Here is a 24,592-nt window from a genome sequence, read left to right as displayed (position 1 = left end):
TAACCTTCACCTTCACCTTAGAGATAAGTAGTGATAAGATAACAGGACCTACCCAAGGCAATCTACAGATTCAGTCCAGTCCTTACCAAACTACTAATGGTGTATATTCTTGGGCTTCCTTTGTGGCTCAGCTGGTAAAGAATCCACCTGCAGTATGGGAGACCTGGGTTCTATTCCTGCGTTGGGAAGATCCCCTGGAGAAGGGAAAGGCTACCCACTCCAGCATTCTGGCCTAGAGAATTCCGTGGACTGGATAGTTCATGGGCAAAGAGTGGGACGTGACTGAGCAACTTTCACTTTCAGAGATAAGTAGAGATAAGATAATATGACCTACCAAGGCAATCTACAGATTTGGTACAATCCTTAGCAAACTACCAGTTTTTCACAAAACTAGAGCAAAAATTTTTAATTTATATAGAAACACAGAATATCTTGGAATAGTCAAAGTAATCTTGAAAAAGAAAAAGGGAGCTGGAGGAATCAGATTCCCTGACTTCAGACTATACTGCAAAGCAACAGTAATCAAAATAGTATGAGACTTGTACAGAAACAAGAATATAGATTAATGGAACAAAATAGAAAGCCCAGAGATAAACCTATGCTGCTGCTGCTGCTGCTAAGTCACTTCAGTTGTGTCCGACTCTGTGCGACCCCATAGACGGCAGCCCACTAGGCTTCCCGTCCCTGGGATTCTCCAGGCAAGAACAAACCCATGCACCAATGGTCAGTTAATCTATGACAAAGTAGGCAAGAATATACAGAGGAAAAAAGACAGTCTCTTCAATAAAATAATGGAATTAGAACAGTCCCTAACACCATACACAAAAATAAACTGAAAATGAATCAAAGCCCTAACTGTAAGGCCAGACTCTATAAAATTCTTAAGAGGAAAACAGGCAGAACACTCTGACATAAATCGCAGCAAGATCCTTTTGGATTCAGCTTCTAGAGTAATGAAAATAAAAACAACAGTAAACAAAAATTAAACTTAAAAGCTTCTGCACAACAAAGGAAATTATCAACAAAATGAACAAAGAGCCCAAAGAATGGGAGAATAATCCCCCAAATATGCAAACAGCTCATGGAGCTCGCTCTCTGTCTCTCTCATATATATATATAAAACAATCAGAAAATGAGCAGAAGACCTAAATAGACATTTCTCCAAAGAAGACATTGTAAAGGCCAAAAAGCACATGATAAGGTACTCAGTATCACTAATTATCAGAGAAATATAAATCAAAAGTAGTGACATATCACCTCAAACCAGTCAAAATAGCCATCATCAAAAAGTCTACAAACAATAAATGCTGGAGAGGGTGTGGAGAAAAAGGAACTCTCCTACAGTATTGGTGGGAATGTGAATTGTCACAGCCACTATGGAGAACAGTATGGAGGTTCCTTAAAAAACTTACAACTTAAAATACGATCGAGCAATTCCACTCTTGGGCATACACCTGGAGAAAACCATTATCCAAAAGAACACATGTATCCTAATGTTCACTGCAGCACTGTTTACAATAGCCAAGACATGGAAGCCATGGGTGGTGATATGAGTATTTACTTTGTAATAATTTACTGAGCTCTTATGTTTATGTTTGGTGCAATTTTCTGTGTTATGTACATCAATTAAGAAGTTAAGATTATAGAAGAATTAGTGAACTGGAAGATAAACGTAATTCTGTAGAATGCAATGGGGATATCAGGAGTGGTAAATGTGGAAGAGAGGCTGAGAGACAGAGACGAGTGCTTCTCAGACTTGAATGGGATGTTATTTGCCTGTGGACCTTGTTGAAATGAAGATTCTGATTGAGTGGGTCCCTGGGAATACCTGAGATTTCTGAGTTTTTTAGGAGCTTCTTGAGGATATTGATGCCGTCAGGTCACAGACCACACTTGGAGTAGCAAGGCCATAAAGGACCCATGAAAAAGTTTAGTATTTGTTCATTTGATATCTTAGGAGTAGGTGAGTCAGGGTGAAACCATGTAGTGCCATTTCATGGGGCTCCAAAGAGCCCTCATCTTTTATGTCTCCACGTGGAAAGAATCCAGCGAAGGGTGAAGTGATAAGTGATTTATTAGAAAAGGGTGCTTGTGAGGCTTACAAGCAAATGGGCAAGAGAGCGCTGTGTCCTGAGAACTTAGTGGGCTAGTTTTATAATCAAAGGAAAAGTGAGGAGGAGGAGATCTTTGTCTTTCTTGATAGATGTCACGCTTCCATCATGAGTTCCTCCTCCAGGTTGAGCAGGGGAGTTTTCTTGTCCCTATGTGGTCCATCTAAGTCCACAGGTACTGTTTCATGTGTGCAGAGAGCATGCCCTAGGCATCATCAGCTGACTGAGCTCCCTGGGCAGGATGTGGTCTCGTGCCACCAGTGGTTTGCAGTTTTGGGGCATGTCATGCTTCTGTCGCTAAGCAAGCCAACTTGGTTTTGAGGTTATCCAAATTTGCTTTCTTGAGTGATCATTAACTCCCAGGGGTCTCCCCAATTTTTATTTATTTATTTATTTTTTCCAGTAAACAACTTAGTCTTTTATTTGCCCAAGGCCAGCTGTTGCAGGCACTGAGGCCCTAAGACTTCCAGAAGGGATGGGGGTGGGGGGAGTCACCCTGCCTCCCAGGTCCTGCCTGCCCCATCCTGCTTCCTGCAGGAGATGGGAGAGTAGAGAAAGTGTGCCCTTGCACCATCAAGTATCTCAGTTGTGTGTGTGTGTCAGTCGCTCAGTCGTATCCGACTCTTGCGACCCCATGGACTGTAGCCCACCAGGCTCCTCTGTCCAAGGGATTCTCCAGGCAAGAGTACTGGAGAGGGTTGCCATTTCCTTCTTCAGGGTCCAATTTTTAAAACTTACAATCCCCTAGTGGGAGTTAACTATTTTATGACCTACGTTGTCCCTTTACTCTTTCCCTATCAAGCTGGGGGGTGGGGTGGGGGTGGGAGCATAAGAAACATTTGACAAGATGGTAGACATTTTTCCGAAATAGACTGAGGACATTAATCAATGAAGGTCAAGAAGGTCCTGCAAACCCCGAGTAAGGTAAATAAAAATAAATTTGCACATAGACCTATCAGAGTGAACTGAGATAATTGAAGACTAAGACAGATCTATTTAATAGCAGTGAGGGGAAATAAAACTACCTTAAGTGTAATAGTAATGAGACTGCTTCAGGCAGTGGGAGAATGATCATAGGTGAACTTTCAGAAGGAGCAGGAAAGAATTTTGAGCAAGAACCATGGTAAATCTTAGGAAATCTAAACGAATATCCTGTATAAAGCAGCAGAAACAATGCCTTGTGGATTTTATATGTAGAAATAAAATGAATGACTTCACCATTTAGGTTAGGAGAAGGTTATGAGGAACTAGGTCTACTAAGCTCCTTGAACTGTCCGAGATTAAATGTACGAAATTAGTCATATACTTTATGAGGCAGTTTGCAAACAGTTATCTCTCACCTAATTCCCAAAATAGTATACAGCAAATAGCTTCTAAATCATAAGAGGAAGATCAATGTGTCTTGTGGTTTCCCTCTAGGGGCAGGATCAACCCAACCCAAAGTTTGGCTTGGTAATTGTCAACTGGAAAAGAAAAACAAAAGCACAACCTAGAAGCTGAGAGTTTTGTTTTATTCAGCAGGACTTTCTGAAGATAGAGCATTTCAGATGACCTTAAGAAAACTGTTCGGAAGAGGCAAGGGTGGGGACCCAGGATATATAGGATTTTTTTTGCAATAAATGACCAGGTGGTTGGAACATCAAAAGATTACTGTTAATTAAAGAAAACCAGATATGATATCTCAAGTTAAGGAATTTAACACTCTTTTATGTATGGGAAAATGCAAGAGTCTGGGCTTACTGAATTGTTCCTTTGATACGTACCTTCTTTTGATGTGGGCTTCCCTTGTGGCTCAGCTGGTAAAGAATCCGCCTGCAATGTGGGAGACCTGGGTTCGATCCCTGGGTTGGGAACGTCCCCTGGAGAAGGGAAAGGCTACCCACTCCAGTATTCTAGCCTGGAGAATTCCATGGGCTGTATAGTCCATGGGGTCGCAAACAGTCGGACATGACTGAGCAACTTACACTTTCATTTTATGAACCTTCACTGTCTGGGGCCAGTATCCTGTGTTTTCACATCCCGAGTCCCCTCAGAGCTCACCATTGCGGGTGGCGGTAATGTGATGCTTAATGGCTGCAACATCCTTTGTTTACATATATGGCAGGCAGCATTTTTAGTTCTCATTATCATGAGAACTCATGATGCCACACATGCTCTGAGGGGATGTAAAAAGATTCATTGGTTTCATTATCAGACCTCCCTGGGAGAGCAGAGCGGGCTTCTAGGAGTCAGCTCTGGAAATGGCTTGAGGGAGTAGGGAGGAATGACTGGCTCTGGTCTTCCTTCAGAGGAAGCAGAGCCCTGCTGGCATCTTGATTTGGGGCCTCTGCCCTCTAGAACTGTGAGAGAATACATTTTTTGTTTTTATAAGCCACCCTGTCTTACTACTGCACCCAAAGGAAACTAATACAAGACTCCTCTAAAACAGAACACTTAAGGAATTAAAATGATGGGAAAATGATAGGCATTAGAGATGTTACCAGAGGCAAGCTGATACAGCTAATTATGTTAGACGAGAAGACTGGAAGATGAAAGTCTTTCCTGGATCTTAGGGATCTTATATCAGAATAAGAATTAGGTAAGCCTCCTGGGAAGATACAGCAAGACTAATTTTTTTTTTTGGCCTTGTGTTTTTGGAGTGGCTTTCGGGATCTTAGTTCCCTGACCAGGGATCAAACCTGTGTCCCCTGCATTAGGAGTGCAAAATCTTAACTACTAGACCACCAGGAAAATCCCAGGGCTAATTTTGAATGCATTTTAGAATATGGCCTAAAATATATATTGAAAAATAATGTGTAGAATTTCAAGGAGAAATGGTCAAAGCTACATGCATCATGAGACATTGCTGTTACCTGGTTAAAGAGAGATGATCTGGGCAGGCCCACTCTAGTTCCGTGGGCGCTTTAAAGGCCAAGCATTTTCTCTGGCTGGTCACAGAAGAGGAAGTCAGAGACACAGAGGGTGAGGGCATGGGGGCCTCCTGTGCTGGCTGCCAGGTTGTTGGTGGGCCTGGAACAGGGATGGTCTCTGCTGCCAACCAGTGGGCAGGGAAACCTCAGTCCTGCAGCCACAGTGACCTGAATGGGCCCTCAAATGAGAATCCAGCACCCTGACACCTTGACTCAGCTTTGTGTGACTTTTTATACATTCCACGGTTTATTTGGAAGTGGTTAGGTCATTGGCTCATTTCAAGTTAAATTACATTTGTGTGCAGGGTCAGCATCAGGGTTCATTTTTACTTACAAATGGTCATCCAAAACTCACAGGAAAGACCATACTTTCTTCATCCAATTACATTATCACCTTCGTTTTGTCAAAATATCAGCTGACCAAATGTGTCATGGGTGTTCTATGTCAAACTTGTGGGTCAGTCTCCACTGATCTGTATGTCTGTCCTGATGACAGTCACATGGGATCTTGTTTCCCACAGATTTTAGTTAAGTCATGACCTCCCACATTTCCTTTCTTTGAAAATATATCTGTTTCCATAAAATTTTTCCAGTGAGCTCATCAATTTCTGTAACACTGCTTCCTGGGTTTTTGCTTACTTTGAATCTGTACATTAATTTGGGAACAACTAACACCTTAGTATTCAGTCTTCTAAGCCATGAATACGGCATCAGTTCAGTTCAGTCGCTCAGTCATGTCCGACTCTTTGTGACCCCATGAATCGCAACACCCAGGCCTCCCTGTCCATCACCAACTCCTGGAGTTCACCCAAACTCAGGTGCATCGAGTTGGTGATGCCATCCAGCCATCTCATCCTCTGTCGACCCCTTCTCCTCCTGCCCCCAATCCCTCCCAGCATCAGGGTCTTTTCCAATGAGTCAACTCTTCGCATAAAGTGGCCAAAGTATTCGAGTTTCAGCCTCACACCAGTCCTTCTAATGAGCACCCAGGACTGGTCTCCTTTAGGATGGACTGGTTGGATCTCCTGGCAGTCCAAGGGACTCTCAAGAGTCTTCTCCAGCACCACAGTTCAAAAGCATCAGTTCTTCAGCGCTCAGCTTTCTTCACTATCCAACTCTCACATCCATACATGACCACTGGAAAAACCATAGCCTTGACTAGACGGACCTTTGTTGGCAAAGTAATATTTCTGCTTTTTAATGTGCTATCTAGGTCAGTCATAACTTTCCTTCCAATGAGTAAGCATCTTTTAATTTCATGGCTGCAATCCATCTGCAGTGATGTTGGAGCCCCAAAAAATAAAGTCTGACACTGTTTCCACTGTTTCCCCATCTATTTCCCATGAAGTGATGGGACTAGATGCCATGATCTTCGTTTTCTGAATGTTGAGCTTTAACCCAACTTTTGCATTCTCCCCTTTGACTTTCATCAAGCATATATGTCCATATATATATATAGGCCTTCATTTATTTTCCTCAACAAAGTTTTGTGGTTTTAAGTGAACAGCACTTGCACATAGTCTGCTACAAGCATTTTCATACTGTTTAAATATTATTTTAAAGTATTCATTTATTTTTGCCTGCATCAGGTCTTAGTTGCCGCACTCGGGATCAATCATCATTGCTGGGCACAGGCTCTTTGTTGTAGCACAGGGGCTGCTCTCTGTTAGTACTTGTGGTGCACAGGCTCCAGAGCTTGCCAGCTCAGTTGTGGGGCACGGACTTAGTTGCCCCGAGGCACGTGGGATCTTATGGCTTCCCTGGTGATGCAGTGGTTAAGACCACATCCCAATGCAGGAGACATGGGTTCGATCTTAGGTTCAGGAAGATCCTCTGGAGCAGGAAATGGACACTCTGAGTATTACTGCCTGGGAAATTCCATGGACAGAAGAAACTAGCAGGCTACAGTCTAATCGCTTCCCAAAGAGTGGGATGTTACTGAGCATGCACGCGTGTGGGATCTTAAGATCTTCCCCAACCAGGGATTGAACTCACATCCCCTGCATGGGGAGGCAGATTTTTAATGACTGGACCATGAGGCAAGTCCCTTAATGTTATTTTAAAATGTACTTTTCCAATTTTTTCCATTGCTAGTATACAGCATATATAGAACATAAATAATTGTGATCATGCTACCCAAGATGGCTCTTCTCTTGCTGTCTGTACATCCTTTGCTCGACCAGTCCCTTCTTCACCTATACCCTACTCACATGATCAGCCCCTACTCACATGACCAACCCTTAATACCTACTCCCCCCTAATACATACTTGCCCCCACCTCCAGTTAGTGATTATTCTAATCTTTAGATCAGAGCATCTTCTCCATGATAGTTTATCAAAGGGGTGGTGAGGGACGGGCTCCTCTGCTGGTTTCCCTGGTAACTGACAAGCCAACCTGATGTCAGTTACCTCTGTAATTGGTCTCCCTCCTATACATGGACGTCACCAGATGGTCAATACCGAAATCAGATTTATTATATTCTTTGCAGCCAAAGATGGAGAAGCTCTATATAGTCAGCAAAAACAAGACCAGGAGCTGACTGTGGCTCAGATTATGAACTCCTAATTGCAAAATTTAGACTTAAATTGAAGAAAGGAGGGAAAACCACTAGGCCATAAGGGTATGATCTAAATCAATTCCATAATTCTGACCATAAACTGGACTACAGACAGGAGGAGTTACAGGAGTATCAAGGGACAGAAACAGGCTTGAATGAAGCATGAGCCTCCTGAGCAGAGAGCACACAGGCTGATAATAAAGCCCTTCCTGGGAAAGCACAGTCTGCAGTCTGGAGGAAAAAAAGAAGGGGGAAGGAAAGAGCAAGAAGTGGGATGCAAGAGGCCTGGAAAGCAGGGAAATGAGTAAACTGTATTATTTAGTCTGAATAAAGACAATCCTGGGCTTCCCCGGTGGCTCAGACAGTAAAGAATCTGCCTTCAATGTGGGAGATGCGAGTTCGATCCCTGGGTCAGGAAGATCCCTTGGAGTAGGAAGTAGCAATTCACTCCAGTATTCTTGCCTGGAGAACCCCCATGGAGAGAGGAGTCCGGCAGGCTACAGTCCATGAGGTTGCAAAGAGTCTGACATGACTGAGAGACTAACACTTACACTTTAAATCAAATCCCTTACAATTATACAGTGGGAAGTGACAAATAGATTCAAGGGATTAGAGCTGATAGAGTGCCTGAAGAACTATGGACAGAGGTTTGTAACATTGTACAGGAAGCAGCGATCAACACCATCTCCAAGAAATGAAATGCAAAAAGGCACAATGGTTGTCTGAGGAGGTCTTACAAATAGCTGAGAAAAGAACAAAAGCAAAAGGCAAAGGAGAAAAGGGAAGACATATCCATCTGAATGCAGAGTTTCAAACAATAGCAAGGAGAGATAAGAAAGCCTTCCTCTGTGAACACTGCAAAGAAATAGAGGAAAACAATAGAACGGAAAAGACTAGAGATCTCTTCAAGAAAATTAGAGATACCAAGGGAACATTTCATGCAAAGATGGGCATAATAAAGGACAGAAATGGTATGAACTTAACAGAAGCTGAAGATATTAAGAAGAGGTGGCAAGAATACACAGAAGAATTATATTAAAAAGATCCTAATGACCCAGATAACCATGATGGTCTGGTCACTCTAGATCTAGGCATCCTGGAGTGTGAAGTGGGCCTTAGGAAGCATTACTATGAACAAAGCTAGTGGATGTGATGGAATTCCAGCTGAGCTATTTAAAATCCTGAAAGATGATACTGTTAAAGAACTGCATTCAGTACGCCAGCAAACATGGAAAATTCAGCAGTGGCACAGGACTGGAAAAGATCAGTTTTCATTCCAATCCCAAAGAAGGGCAACGTCAAAGAATGTTCAAACTACCCCACAATTGCACTCATCTCACATGCTAGCAAAGTAATGCTCAAAATTCTCCAACCTAGGTTTCAGCGGTATGTGAACCGAGAACTTCCAGATGTTCAAGCTGGATTTAGAAAAGGCAAAGGAACCAGAGATCAAATTGCCAACATATGCTGGATCATAGAAAAAGAGAATTCCAGAAAAACATACTTCTGCTTCATTGACTATGCTAAAGCCTTTGACTGTGTGGATCACAACAAACTGTGGAAAATTCTTCAAGAGATGGGAATACCAAACCACCTGACCTGCCTCCTGAGAAATCCGGATGCAAGTCAAGAAGCAACAGTTAGAACTGGACATGGCACAACAGACTGGTTCCAAATGGGAAAAGGAGTACTTCAAGGCTGTATGTTGTCACCCTGCTTATTTAACTTATATGCAGAGTACATCATGCGAAATGCCGAGCTAGACGAAGCAAAAGCTGGAATCAAGATTGCTGGGAAAAATATCAGTAACCTCAGATTTGCAGATGACACCACTGTTATGGCAGAAAGCAAAGAGGAACTAAAGAGCTTCTTGATGAAAGTGAAAGAAGAGAGTGAAAAAGCTGGCTTAAAATTCAACATTCAAAAAACTAAGATCATGGCATCCAGTCCCATCACTTCATGGCAAATAGATGGGGAAACAATGAGAGACTAGTTTCTTGGGCTCCAAAATCACTGCAGATGGTGACTGTAGCCATGAAATTAAGAGACACTTGCTCCTTGGAAGAAAAGCTGTGACCAACCTAGACAGCGTATTAAAAAGCAGAGACATTACTTTGCCAACAGTGGTCTGTGTAGTCAAAGGTATGGTTTTTTCCAGTAGTCATGCTATGTGAGAGTTGGACCATAAAGGCTGAACTGCAGAGATTAATGCTTTTGAACTGTGGTGTTGGAGAAGACTCTTGAGAGTCCCTTGGACTGCAAGGGGATCAAACCAGTCAGTCATAAAGGACATTAATCTTGAATACTCATTAGAAGGATTGATGCTAAAGCTGAAGCTCCAATATTTTGGCCACCTGATGAGAAGAACCAACTCATTAGAAAAGACCCTGATGCTGGGAAAGATTGAAGACAGGAGGAAAAGGGAATGACAGAGGATGAGATGGTTGGATTGCATCACTGATTCAATGGATGTGAGTTTGAGCAAACTCCAGGAGATGGTGAAGGACAGGGAAGCCTGGCATACTGCAGTCCATGGGGTCGCAAAAAGTTGGACACAACTGAGCCACTGAACAACACCAACTGCCCCCTCAACAGTGAAGACTGCTGCTATGTCCTGCCTGCTCCCTGCTGCATATGGTAGAATGTCACTTAAGGGCCTTGCTTCAGACATAAGGTCCCCCATCCATTAAACTGTTGTTGACTCCATACTCTTCTGTCTTGAGGCTACGTGAGTGGGTAGGGTGCAGACCAAGAGTAATAGGAGAATGTATGGTTTTGTATTTATAAAGAAATTGCCATGCATGCACTATGTAGCATACATAGAAATAATTTCTGTATAAATATACAGAGACTTGCGTTTGACTTTTGTATAGTTACCTGTATCCAACAGCCTTGCTAAATTTACCTATTAATTCTTTGGTAAAAAAGAAAAATTTTTTTATTATTTTTTGCCCGCACTGTGCGACTTGCGGGACCTTCCCCACCCAGGGATTAAACCTGTGCCCCTTGTACTAGCAGTTCAGAGTCTTAACCACTGGCTCACCAGGGAAGTTCAACCTATTAATTCTAACTGTTTTGCAGGGGAGTAGATTAGTAGAAACTTTTCAAAGGTAACAATTTCTTAGGACTCACAAAGGACTAGCTGTGTAATAAAAAATAAACAAATTCGATTTCATCAAGTTCAGAACTTTTTAGAAGACGTTAAGGAAAATAAATGGCAAGCTTCAAACTGGAATAATGTATTTCCCATATATAAACATGACATAGGACTGTGTCGAGAATATATAAAGAACTGGTACCACTCAGGAAAAAGGACACAATGCAGCTTTTAAATTATGCAGATGATTTGAACACTCCTCAGTTCAGTTCAGTTGCTCAGTCGTGTCCAGCTCTTTGCGACCCCATGGACTGCAGCACGCCAGGCTCCCCTGTCCATCACCAACTCCTGGAGCTTATTCAAACTCATGTCCATCAAGTCAGTGATGCCATCCAACCATCTCATCCTCTGTCGTCCCCTTCTCCCGCCTTCAATCTTTTCCAGCATCAGGGTCTTTTTCATTGAGTCAGTTCTTCACATCATGTGGCCATAGAATTGGAGTTTCAGCTTCAGCATCAGTCCTTCCAGTGAATAGTCAGGACTGATTTCCTTTAAGATGGACTGGTTGGATCTCCTTACTGTCCAAGGGACTCTCAAGAGTCTTAACCAACGCCAGAGTTGTTTTTTTTTAAGCAGGGCATTATATGCTTCTCATATATGACAACCTGCTTAAAAACTCGTGACGGTGGGTACTGTCCTTCCCCCTTTTGTTGGAGGCTCAGCCAGGAGTCCACAGGCTGCAACTCTGAAGTGCCTCAACTCAGACTTGGTGCAGCCAAGTAAGGACTTCCCAGGTGGCGCAGCGGTAAAGAATCCATTTGCCAATGCAGGAGACACGAGAGACTTGGGTTTGATCCCTGGGTTGGGAAGATCCCCTGGAATAGGATCTGAACAGGGATCAAAGCCAGGCCCTCTGCATTGGGAATGGGGATTCTTTGCCACTGGACCACCAAGGAAGCCCCGGTTTTCTTTACCTTAACACTTTCTTTCTCCTTTTTCCTTATTTGGGCCTGTCACCTGTTTTATTTGTTGTCTTTACTCTTTACTCCCATGGCAGTCAGTGAGTTATTCTATTTTGATCCTCCCTCACTTTTTAAAGATATATTATTTCCAGCTTTTTGAGAACATAAAATATTTACACCCTGTTCTTCTCTTGTGTCTACCTTTTTTTTTAATTAGCTCTTTGATTTACGGTTTAATGTATTTCATAACAACACTAGTTCTTTTGGTGACATATTCGTTGTATCTTGTGATTTGATGAAGCCCATCCCCTGGTCAGGTCCCGAGGAAGGACCCATGAATGCAATTCTTGCATTAGCATTGTGGTTCTGTAGTCTGGGGGCTTGAAGAGTGACCTGGCTGGCCACTGCATCCCTGGCTCATGCTTTCCTTAAATTTTGTGAAAATATTATGCCACAGTGTTTCTGTTGGAAATGTCTACTGCCACCCTTATTTCTCTTGTTAAATACTGGAGTTTTAAAAAATCAAAGGCCTAAAGGATTTTTTGAAAGATTTAAAGCCTAGTAGTCAGTTTTATTGTGATGTGTCTGTGGTGACCATCCCAGCTCAACTTCCCCAGGATTTATCGCCAGAAAGTTTTTACATGAATTTTGTTTGTTTGTTTTGACTGTACCACGTGTTTGTTGCAGCACGTGGACTCAGTAGTTTCGGCGCTCAGGCGTAGTTGCTTAGTGGTGTGTAGGATCATAGTTCCCCGGTCAGGGTTCAAACCCACATCCCCTGCGGATTGGAAGGCAGATTTTTTACCACTGGACCACCAGGGAAGTCCTTGAACATGGATTTTCAGTGTTAGTCTGTTAATTAGTTGACTTTTCTTCTGTAGGAACTTCATTTCTGTGTTTCTTAGACCTTTGCTTATCTCCTTGGACACTTTCTGATTCTTTTTGGGTCTTGATCCCATTTTTGATCCGTTGCTTGCAGGCCGCCTGTGCTGAAGGGGCACTCTACACACTTACGGTGCCCTGGCTGCAGCTGCTCTCCAGAGTCAACGTGTTTCCCGGCAACCCCACCAGTCTCCTCTGCTCACCTGACCGGCAGTGGGTGTTTGCGTCAACCCAGAACTCAGACCTGAGCCCGGAGGTCAGTGGTGGGCTGTGTCCCTTGCCTCAGGTGGCTGGCTTTGTGCACAAGGGTGGTGGATCCTATGCCCTAGGCTTTTGGGGTGCATCTGTGGGGGCAGCTTCTCATGTAGGACCAAACCTGCATGTATGGGTGATGATGAGTCATCTGTGACCTTTCACAGTAGGGACTGCCTTCTCAGGGCCACCAGCTGAGCTGATGGCCATGGCAGCCTCACCCAGGAGTCTCTGTTCTTTCCAGGCTCCCGTGTTGCCCACAGGCTGGAGGGGGTCAGCTATCTGACTGGAGATGACAGAATTCAGTTTTGAAAAGGTTTGGGACTTCCTTGTGGAAATGCTCATGAGGTATTAGTGGCCTGAGAACAGGCTTCAACAAGATTAAGGAAGACAGTGTCTGGGCCAGCATGGAGGAGATGCTGACAGCATAGGGACTGTATCCATTACTTGGAGGCCCATACACAGCTTGCCTGTGAGAATGGCTGCCTCTGCCAGTGAGGGCTCAGAGATGCTCAGGCTGAGTGCCAGGGTGTGAACTGGAAAAGTGTGTGTGTGAGTGTGCACGCGCAGGTGCACCCATGAGCTCTGTCATTCAGTCGTGTCCAACTCTTTGTGACACCATGGATTGTAGCCTGCCAGGCGCCTCTGTTCATGGGATTTCCCAGGCAAGACTACTGGAGTGGGTTGTCATTTCGTACTCCAGAGGATTTACCCAACCCAGGGATCAAGCCTGCATCTTCTGTGTCTCCTGCATTGGCAGGCGGATTCTTTACCACTGAGCCACCCGGAAAGCCTGAATTGGAAAATTAGACTGGAGTAAAAAGCAGGCAGCTGGAGCGGGTCTTGAGACATACTGGGGTCGGTGAGCAAGGAAGGACAGAAAAAGAGAATCAGTGGCCTAGCTGGATGGAAGTGGAAGTGCCGAGACCTGGGAGTCAGGGGAGGCCAGGGGTCAGGGAGGGCAGCCAAAGGAGAGAGGCCATAGGATCGGTGGGCAGCCTCAAATCAGTTCCGGGGACCAAGAAGGGGTTTGGAGCCAGACTGCAAGAAGACAGGAAAGGAATATGGAGGAAGACATTGGAGGCAAAAGCAAGATGGTGATAGGCGCTCAGGAAAAGAAAATCCATTTATTTGATTCACCCATTATGCTGACCTCACTGGGACTGGTGTGCCAAGATCTTTCCAGCAGGGCCAGACATGGTGTGGGGTTAACCTCTTTTCCTTGGTAAGGGCGTTTGAGAAAGGCGGGTCCACATGAGGCACCCTGTGAGACCCAGTACAGTCACCGTGGATGTGGTCTTTCGGAGGGCTCCTGGTTGGAGAAGTCTCCTCCCTCACCAGCGATGAGACGTGCGGTGCTGTTCCCCAGGTGTTCTACACTCAGTCCTTGCTCTGCCGGTCAGAAGATGAGACTCCTGCCTCCACCACTCTCCCCATCTGGCTGACGTCCAGAGCCTGCTGGACCCCCGACGAGGCAGCCAGGCTGATGGTGATGCACAGAAATGACAATGGCATGCAGTTGGTCATCACCACCTATGAGCTAGGGAGCAGGAAGTCCAGGGATAGAGTGGAGGTTCTCGGTAAGGATCCCCATGTCACCACCACTACCTTACAGTGCTTCTTCATGTTTCCTTTGGGGCACTTTTTCTTTCCTCTCAGTGAATCATAGTGACCCCACAGATGTCTTCTAGTTGTGCTTTTGTGTGCTGGTGGAGTAGTTGAACATTTGCTGTGTGTTGGGGCCCTCTGCATGGCCGTGGGATTCAGAGGTTAACTGCTGTCCACTCTTCTCCCTTCTCTTCGTCCATTCATCCCACCTCTCCTTTTACAACTGTGTCAGAGTCACCACTCTCAGCACTGAGTGCCCACAGAGATGAATAAGGAGCTCTTCCCTAAGGAGCTCCTAGTCCAGTAGGAAAATAAGACCCACATTTTTGTCTTTTCCTGTCTCCTCTGTTTTCCAAACCCCACACCACCCTGATAGGCCTTTTCTTTGTTCCTTAGCGTTTTTTCCTTTGTATTATATTCATTTGTTTTCCTATCATCATTTGACCATAAATTTTACTCTGAGCTTCCTGGCAGCCGAGGAAAAAAAGGGAAACAGGATGTGTAATATAATCCCTTGTCTGATACGAGAAAACGCATGAACTCTTCAAAAGAGGTAATTTTGTTTTCCTGGTGCTAACTAAATTCCATAAGGAAATGATCGAATTAATTTTTTTTTTTTAACAAGGAATGCTGTACAGTATAAAAGAATCTTCAACAGTAGTTTTCAGCAGATGTCATAAATGTCATAGTTCTCTTGTGGTCATGTCTTACATCCCCCTGTCTTAGATGGGGAAGGGTAGAAAGCAGGGTGGAGGCCGCACCCCTGGATAGTACCATAGGCCAGATACTGTCACTGCCATGTGCATATCGCTTTGAACCTCACAGTCTCCCTGTAAAGCAGCATGATCAGCGTTCGACAGCTGATGACCAGTAGACTAGGGGAGTAAATGCATGGGTCAGGATTGACTGCAGATGCAGCACAAAGCTGTTGCTCTTTTCATTATTCCACATCCTTGTAGGTGAGGCATGTCTATTCCAGACCCCCAGCTGCTACTAAGACATGACAATCTGTGTGCCTTTATTTCAAAAAGTACGACAGATTGCGAGCTTCCTGCTGCCAGACACCATGATGCCTCCTCACCTCATGAAGGGCCACGGCTCCCAGGTGATCCTGCTGGTGTCCGGCTCGGAGCTGGTGCTCTTCACCATTCACGGCCTGCAGCTGGTGGCCTTTCAGGACCACCAGAGGCCCATCACGTCCATGTGGGTGGTGAGTGTGGCCCCTTGCCCGCCTGCTGCCAGCCTCATGGCTCCGTGCCTTGGAGCCCACATTCCTGCCTCACTTGGTTTTTCATTTCAAGGACCAGACTCGAGTCATCACCTCTTCCTTTGACCTCTCCCTGCGAGTCTACATGTGGAACAAGGAAAATAAATTTCCCGTCCTCAAGAGCTGCTATCATTTGCTTGGTGGGTCCCACAGATGGGCCAGGTAATTGCTTCTGACTTTTTAAATGTTAGCTACACAATGGCCTCTCATGGCCTCCCAGCAAGAGGATACCATTGGCAAGAATGTGAATAGGACTTGGGGTCTTAGCCCAGCCTGCCCCTCCCTATATGGGGACCTGAGGCAAGTCACTGTTCATATTTATCCTCTGGTTTTAAAAAAAATGCTACACTGTGCATCATTTGCATTATCTCCTTTAATATACAAAGCCACCACCTGCAGTTAGCATCACCCACGTTTCCCAGATGAAATCAGCGATGTGGGTTTTGCCCAAAGGCCCACAGGGATGCACAGTGAAGCTGGGGTCAGCCTGGATGCAGCCCTTACCCCACCTCTGTAACCTGCACAATGCCAGGTCCATTTACCAAACCTAGGTGGCCATAGGGGCAAGACTGTAAAAGTTGAAGAGAATATGATTTTTGTGCTCTGATTTACAATTAGAATTGGGGATGCTATGCTTAGTCATTCAGTTGTGTCTGACTGTTTGCAACCCCACGGACTGTAGCCCACCAGGCTCCTCTGTCCCTGGTGATTCTCCAGGCAAGAATACTGGAGTGGGTTGCCATGCCCTCCTCCAGGGGATCTTTCAACCCAGGGATCAAACCCAGGTCTCCCGCATTGCAGGTGAATTCTTCACTGCCTGAGCCACGAGGGAAGCTCAAGAATACTGGAGTGGGTAGCCTATCCCTTCCCCAGGGGATCTTCCAGACCCAGGAATGGAACTGGGGTCTCCTGCATTGCAGGTGGATTCTTCACCAGCTGACCTACCAGGGCAGCCCAGAATTGGGGGATGACATGTTTTTTCTTACCAGAGTAAGTCCTGCAAAGTAAGGACAGGGCTTCCAGATTGTCTGTTTCACTGGGTTACTTATGGTAACACCTCCTGCTTCATAATCATCAGTTACTTGTCATGAGTTATGGGATTAATTCAGCCTCCTGTGGCAAACATCTTCCAGTGTTAATTTAAAAAAATGCAATGCCCCAAACTAAATATTTTTACAATTAAATATTTCTATTAACAAACCTGCTTCCCTAGCAGCTCAGATGGTAAAGCTTCTGCCTGCAATGCAGGAGACCCAGGTTTGATCCCTGGGTCAGGAAGATCCCCTGGAGAAGGAAATGGCAACCCACTCCAGTATAACAAACCTACCTTGTTGCTGAGTTTAAGAGCCATAACATTCCATCTCCACACTGCAGGCCATGAGGGGCTGTATATTTCCTACTGAAGACCCTAATATGTTGTTATCTACCCTCCCCTGTGCTCGGGAGAGGTGGCCTTGCTCTGTTCTGTCTGTACCTGGGCCGCAGGCCAACCATTGTGAAGCAAGCCCCTCAGGCCGATGGAGGCCCTGATTACACACCCCACATCCACTCATGACCCCTCAGTAATGATTTTTTCCCTCCAGTGGCAGGAGATGTATGTGCGAACAAACACTTGTTGCCACTGGAAGGAGGCCACTGAAGAGCTTGCCAGCGATGTTGGTCTCCCAAGATGTGCTTTTTTTTCCTTTCCGTTTTTATATGTGCCTTTAAAGAATTCCCTGTATCATTACTGAATGGTTAGAACATCTTTTCACTGAAAAAACACTGTTGTCAACTTAGTAAGCAAGTAGCACTTCTAGAAACTTCTTTTTTACACATTTTTAAACACTGCTCTACATGCATCACACAAAGCAGAACACATTCATTCACTGAAATATTCATTGTGCACTATTAGAAACATTTTTTAAATTACACTTTATTTACTTACCTCTGTGCTAGGTCTTCATTGTTGCATGCAGGCTTTTTCCAGTTGCGGTGGCTTCTCGTTGCAGAGCTCAGGCTCTAGAGTATGGGCTTAGTAATTGTGGCACATGGGCTTTGTTGCCCTGTGGCATGTTGGATCTTCCTGGACCAAGAATCAAACATGTGTCCCCTATATTGTTGGCAGGCACATTCTGAACCACTGAGCCACCAGGGAAGTTCCAGAAACTTCTGTTTTTTATGTGTTTTTAAACTGTGCTATTCTGAGGCTTCCCTGGTGGCTCAGATGGTAAAGAATTCACCTGCAGTACAGGAGACCCAGATTTGATCCCTGGATCAGGAAGATTTCCTGGAGAAGGGAATGGCTATTCTTGCCTGGAGGATTCTATGGATAGAGGACCCTGGGGGGCTACAGTCCATGAGGTCACAAGAGTCAGACACGGCTGAGTGACTAACACACCCATTTTATAGGATGGTAAACCTTTTCACTGAAATGACATTTTCTCAATGAGCATAGCACACTTAGTAACATAAATGTGCTTTAATCAGAACCCTGGAATGTATTACAACCTTGAATTCTGCTCCTTCCTAATTCATAACAGATTCCTCAGAAATGCTTATTTGATGCAAGTGGTAATTTTTCTCTTTGAGGGCTTCATTGGCAATCATAAACCCAGCAACCTTGCTCCATGCTGATCCCCACAGGATGGGCAGCTGTGGACTGTATTTGATCTATCTTTTCATTACTTTTTAGGAGCTTTTCAGTTTCCTAAAATGTTATAATCTGTGAACACATACTCTGATTCTCCAAAGAAAACAGGTGTGGTAAATAAAAATGTAATAGCAAACGTAGCAGCATACCCCTAGGAGAAATAAAACATGTCTACAGAGACTTGTACTTGAATGTTCTTAGCAGATTTATTCAGAAAACCCTAAAGGTGCAAACAGTGCATATGCCCATCAGCTGGTAAATGGATAAATCCACTGTGGTGCGTCCATACAGGGGAATGTTATTCAGCCGTAAAGAGGAATGGCATATGACATACACGTGGGTGAACTGCCAACATGTTGTGCTGGTGAAAGAAGCCAAATGTGTAAGGTCACATATTGAATGATTCCTTTAATATGGTACATATAGAAAAGCAAGTGTAGGAACAGAAGGTTAATTACTGCTGCCCAGGGTTGGGGGTAGGATGGGATTTACTGCAGATGGCTACAACAGATCGTTTGGGGCCAATGGAAATGTTCTTAAAACTGGGTTTTAGTGATAGTTACAGAGTTCTGCAAATTTACTAAAGATGAGTTGAGGGCGTGGGGGAAGATGAAGAGGAAGTCTATAAAGAGAAAAAGAAAGAAGATAGGTGCTAGTTCAACCTTATTTGCTAACAAACCAAGGAGACTGCTGGCTGACTGCTTGTATCAGGGAGCAGTTGTTGCCCTGCTCACCCCACGCAGACCAGCCAGTCCTGCAATTTTCCAACCCAATCTCGCAGTTTTCTGACACAGTCTGCAAACTGCCACATTCCACTCTTGTTATTAATCTCTGTTGTTGTTTGCACAAGATGCGTTTTTTAAAATTAATTTATTTTCATTGGAGGCTAATTACTTTGCAGTACTGTGCTGCTGCTGCTGCTAAGTCACTTCAGTCATGTCCGACTCTGTGCGACCCCATAGACGGCAGCCCACCAGGCTCCCCCGTCCCTGGGATTCTCCAGGCAAGAACACTGGAGTGGGTTGCCATTTCCTTCTCCAATGCATGAAAGTGAAAAGTGAAAGTGAAGTCGCTCGTACTGTAGTGGTTTATTAATCTCTTAAGTTGAGTAAGTCAGCATGGCATTTACTCTAAGCTGAAAGTAGTTCATGAAAGCCAAAGCTCGTTTCAGAAGCAATCTATAGACAAAAACTGGGCTTCTTTGGGAAACTCAGCAAGTTCCTTCTGTTTTTGTTTGTTGGTTAGTTCTTTTTTTTGTTTGTTGGTCTAGACTTGCTCAATTTTTCTATAATGCAACAGAGCAGCATTGTGTTTTTGTGGAAACCGAAGTCCCCATTGGCTCCTGTGGTTACATCTCCTTCACTAAGACTGGTTAGGAATTGATAGTAATTCTAAATTCTGGAGAAATGACTCTGACTTGCCCAGATTGGATGAGGTATCCCCCACTCCTGTATCAGAAGTTTCTAGAGTAGCTGGAATCATTGTGATTTAGGCAGCTACCATCAGGAAGACCTCAGACTGATCATAGTCAAGAATGTGATGATTTTTGCTACTTGATATAAATGAACGTAGGTCCTCAAGTCAAAGCCTAGCATACTCACAGATGGGTGGACTGGGTGGAGAACGTACAAGGCTGAGCTCCATCTTCGTGTAAAAGCTTTATGACTTAAACGTTTGTCCTTTTCCAAAGTTAACATATAGCGTGTCCCTTCCTTCACAGTGGATTCACTCATGTGGAGAGTGACAGTATGAGCATTGTAGGCGTGGAAGCCAGAAACATCGGAACTAGTATTCTGAGGTCATATTACTTCCAAGTGCGCTGTGGCTAAGATGACTGCATCAACTGAAGATTGTCACCACAGTTGGTGAGGGGCTTGTCTGCATACAGAGACCAAAGTAATTATTGTATCAACATCGGGAAAAGAAGTAATGATCCTCAAATACCTACTGTGGGCCACACAAGTGTGTGAGGTGACCTTATTTTTAAATCCTCAGCAGAAGCCCTGCAGTGTAGATATTACTGTCTGTATTTTTCAAAGAAGTTGAAATGTAGTGGAAGAGGAGTTAACCCACCGTTGGTCCATTTTCCAGCTATCAAACTGTCCAAGGCTATTCAGATAGTAAGTAGCCAAGAAGAATGAGTGCAAGACCTTGGGTGCTAGAAAACCCAGGTTTAAAGTACTCAAGATTGTAACATAATTGTTTTTTGTTGTCCAAATATGTAATTAATGGAGTAAATATTTTTATCTTCCTAGTCTGTGTTACATGCTTTAGACACACATTAATAAACAGCTCTGGGTGTCCTACAGATGTTCTGTGGCACAGCGTTGCATGGCTGCAGGGCACCACTCTGTGCCTTGTGACAGCGATGCCTCTGGAGTTGGTCCATATGGAAGCCCTGACTGGGTTAGCAGGTCTGTCTTTAGCATTCTTAATTGCAGGCAATAGGAACAGCAGGCTGGATCACTAACACCAAAAAAGGAATTTATTAGAAAGAAATAGAGTAGCATAGAGGGGCAGTGTGCAGGCTTGAGGAGTAGGCCTGGCACCATGGAAGCTGGCAGCAGGTGACAACCAGGGCCGGCTCCAGCAAGGCCTGGCTTCCCGGCTCTGCTGCTCATATCCCTATTTCCCCTCCGGCTCCACCACATTGCTGCCACCATGCTCCCATCGCTGTCACTGAACAGGCATCACTGCCATTATCTGAAAACTTCCCTAAGGAAATGCGACTCTTTGCGACTCAGTGGAGTGTGCGTATGGGATTTACTGGCCTGGGTCACAAGCCCACACCATCAAGTTCAGGATGGGAGAGTCTGGCCCATTCAGCTTTAATAGTAGGTACTCAAAACCAAGATTCATACAGTGAAGAACTCCTTGAAAATAGAAAATAAAGATTAAAAAGTTCTCTACTACATTCTGCTCTTGTGGCTGCCTAGTTCCCAATATACCCTACTTCTATATTTGCCTTTTAACAATAGTTTTTTGGCCTAACACAGCACCTATATACTATGTAGCCAAGACCACATGCAATCATTTCACCCAGAGGAGGAAATCTAAGGTTTTTCTTTCTCTTTTTTAATCTTAAGGTTTATTTTGGAGTTATTTTAAATTTACAGAACATTTGCACAGATAGTACAGAGGGTTCCCATACGCCCTTTACCCAGCTTTCCTAATGCATTAAATCTCGCATAACTGGTACACTTAAAAACCCAAGGTCTTTGTTAGCTGTGTGAACCGGTTTCAAGTCAGAACTCTTAGGGCTGTGAATCTCTCTTTTAGTTCTGTCACGATTTTGCTTGATGTTCCAAAACTCATGAACTAAGTACTAATGCATCGTATATACAGCAGTGGGGAAAGGGGAAGGAGATGAGAAATTAGCTGAAATAAATATGCACACACACACATGCGACACAGCAGGAAATAGCTGTTCAGAGATGAAGGGAAAACTTCAGATAAATTGAGATATAGGAAGGTTTTCTGAAGACACAGGGAAAGGGGTTGGGGTGTCAGCAAGAGATTGGAGATCAGACAAGGGAACTCTTGAGTGTGTGGATCCACCTAAGAAACTTGGACACGTGATGGCTAGGAAAGCGGTCCTGGTCATTTCTTAGGGGAGGCCAGCTAATCAGGTCCAGGCACTCTGTCCTCAGGTGCTACATTAGGTATCATGTCTGGGAATGGCAGCCCTACCCAAGAACAAGTGCAGTTCTGCTTTGGTTGTGTGTAGGAAGTTTGTAAGGGAGTCTATGGGAACATAGGGAGCTCTGGGGATTTCTGTGAGTCTTGACAACGGTAGGTCCTGAGTCTGGCAGATGGGCTTTTGTCAGGAAAACATGGTCTGCTGGGGTGTGGTGCCATGGCCCCAGGAATAGGCACTTAGTATGTCATGCTCTAAAGTCCTCTAAGTCCAAGTCCTGACGGCTTGTTTTACAAGGTGCAGTGGGCACTGTTCCAGTTAAGGAGCGTGAGTGGTCCTCCTCGAGTCCTACAGAAGCATGCAGATCTCTGTGAGACCTTCCAGTAACTCCTGGTGTAGGCATATGTATTCTGTATTACTTTTAAAAAATTCCCCTAATCATTGGCTACAGGTCAAGTCTTAACAAACTACAAAATACTGACTGCTAACCTTGGATTCTTGAGTGTGGCTATAGTCACACTCAGTCATAAAGTTCCCTAGTCATTGGCTACAAGTCAAGTCTTAAACTGCAAAATACTAATTGCTAACCATGTATTTTCCCTATAGTCACATTACCAGTCATTGGTTCAGAGCACACACCATATCTTGTATTGGAAGATTGTATCCAAACCTCACTAAGTATTGTCTCCCCAGCCAGCACCTTACCTGAGCCTTCAGTAGGCCATCCTGTATTGCATCAGGCCAGTTACTTCTGGATGATGGATACATGACAAGATCAACGCATTGCACAGTCATGAGCTCATTGTCACCCCTCTGGTGTAAAATAGGTCCTTCATTCTGAGGCAGTGTTGTCCAGGATGTCTGGATAAGGCATTCAGCAAGTTTGGGAGATGATGCTGACAGAACTGTGGGCAATTATGACAAAGTAGGCAAGAATATAGAATGGGGAAAAGACAGTGTCGTCAATAATTGGTGTTGGGTAAACTGGACAGTTTCATGCCAAAGAAACGACTACTTTCCCACATAACTAAAAACCTCAAAATGGATTAAAGCTTAAGTCTAAGACTTGAAAAAACAAAACTTCTAGAAAAGCATAGTACCTTCTTTGACATTGGTCTTAGCAATATTTTTTTTTAATATGTGTCTTTAGGCAAGAGAAAAGCAAAAATAAACAAACAGAACTACATCAAACCAAAAAGCTTTTGTACCACAAAGGAAACTTAACAAAATGAAAAACAGCATGCTGAATGGGAGAAAGCATTTATTTGCAAATAATATATCAGATAAGGGGTTAATATCCAAAATACACAAAGAACTCATAGAACTCAACACCAAAAGGACTAACAGTCCCACCAAGGAACTGAATAGACATTGTTCCAAAGATATAGATACATATGACTAAGACACATGAAAAGATGCTCAACATAAAAAAGCTCCCATTATAAACATAAGGGGAATGCAACTGAAAATCACAATGAGATAACACTTCACACATGTCAGAATAGCTATTACAAAAAGATAAGAAATAACAAGTGTTGGTGAGGATATAGAGAAAACCCTTGTGCACTGTTGGTGGTACAAATTGGCTCAAGCATTATGGAAAACAGTATGGAGATTCCTTAAAAGTAGAACTACCATCAGTTCAGTTCAGTTGCTCAGTCGTGTCTGACTCTTTGTGATCCCATGAATCGCAGCATGCCAGGCCTCCCTGTCCATCACCAACTCCCGGAGTCCACCCAAACTCATGTGCATCAAGTTGGTGATGGCATCTCATCCTCTGTCATCCCCTTTTCCTGCCGCCAACCACTCCGAGCATCAGAGTCTTTCCAATGAGTCAACTCTTCGCATGAGGGCCAAAGTACTGGAGTTTCAGCCTTAGCATCATTCCTTCCAAAGAACACCCAGGACTGGTCTCCTTTAGGATGGACTGGTTGGATCTCCTTGCAGTCCAAGGGACTCTCAAGAGTCTTCAACACCACAGTTCAAAAGCATCAGTTCTTCGGCACTCAGCTTTCTTCACAGTCCAACTCTCACATCCATACATGACCACTGGAAAAACCATAGCCTTGACTAGATGGACCTTTGTTGGCAAAGTAATATCTCTGCTTTTTAATATGCTATCTAGGTTGGTCATAACTTTTTTAAGATCTAGCAATTCCACTTTGCATATTTTTTACAAAGGAAAAAAAAAAAAACACTGATTAGAAAAGATGTATGCATTCCTATGTTTATTGCAGCATTACTTACAATGGGCAACATATGGAAACCACCTGAATGTCCAGCAATAGATGAATGGATGAAGATGTGGTATATTATATATAGTGGAATATTAGCCATAAAAAGAAAAATCTTTCGTGATTTCAATGTGACAGCATGAATGGTCCTAGAGGTTATTATGCTAAGTGAAATAAGTCAGAAAGAAAAATGAAGTGTGATTTTAACTTATATGTGGAATCTAAAAAACAGCAAATGAAAAAAGGAAAACAATAGATACAGAGAAGAAATAGTGATTGCCTTAAGGGAGGGAGTGGTGGGTTGAATGCCATAGGTGGAGGTACAGACTTCCAATTACAATATAAATGAGTCATGCGGATGAAATATACAACATGTGGAATATACTCAGTAATACTGTAATATCTTTGTATGGTGACAGATAACTAGACTTAGCATAATAAAC

The 24,592-nt window shown here is 43.9% G+C and overlaps 1 protein-coding gene across 3 annotated transcripts in view; it reads left to right on the top strand.

Annotated features, from left to right (window-relative positions):
- LOC102266393 (F-box/WD repeat-containing protein 12) overlaps nt 1–20,586 on the top strand; it is a 34,173-nt gene extending 13,587 nt beyond the window's left edge. For all 3 annotated transcript variants that reach the window (XM_070375202.1, XM_005904078.3, XM_070375203.1), the window contains exons 6-10: nt 12,617–12,775; nt 14,141–14,351; nt 15,411–15,589; nt 15,681–15,808; nt 19,999–20,586. In XM_070375202.1, coding sequence (XP_070231303.1) covers nt 12,617–12,775; nt 14,141–14,351; nt 15,411–15,589; nt 15,681–15,808; nt 19,999–20,107 — 786 coding nt within the window. In that variant the 3' untranslated portion in view covers nt 20,108–20,586. The remainder of the gene's footprint in view (nt 1–12,616; nt 12,776–14,140; nt 14,352–15,410; nt 15,590–15,680; nt 15,809–19,998) is intronic.
- The last annotated feature ends 4,006 nt before the right edge of the window (nt 20,587–24,592 follow it).

The sequence above is a fragment of the Bos mutus genome, chromosome 8 (assembly GCF_027580195.1).
Source record: "Bos mutus isolate GX-2022 chromosome 8, NWIPB_WYAK_1.1, whole genome shotgun sequence".
NCBI lineage: Eukaryota > Metazoa > Chordata > Mammalia > Artiodactyla > Bovidae > Bos > Bos mutus.
The sequence above is the reverse complement of the archived record's forward strand: the minus strand, read 5'-3'. Positions and strand labels throughout refer to the sequence as shown.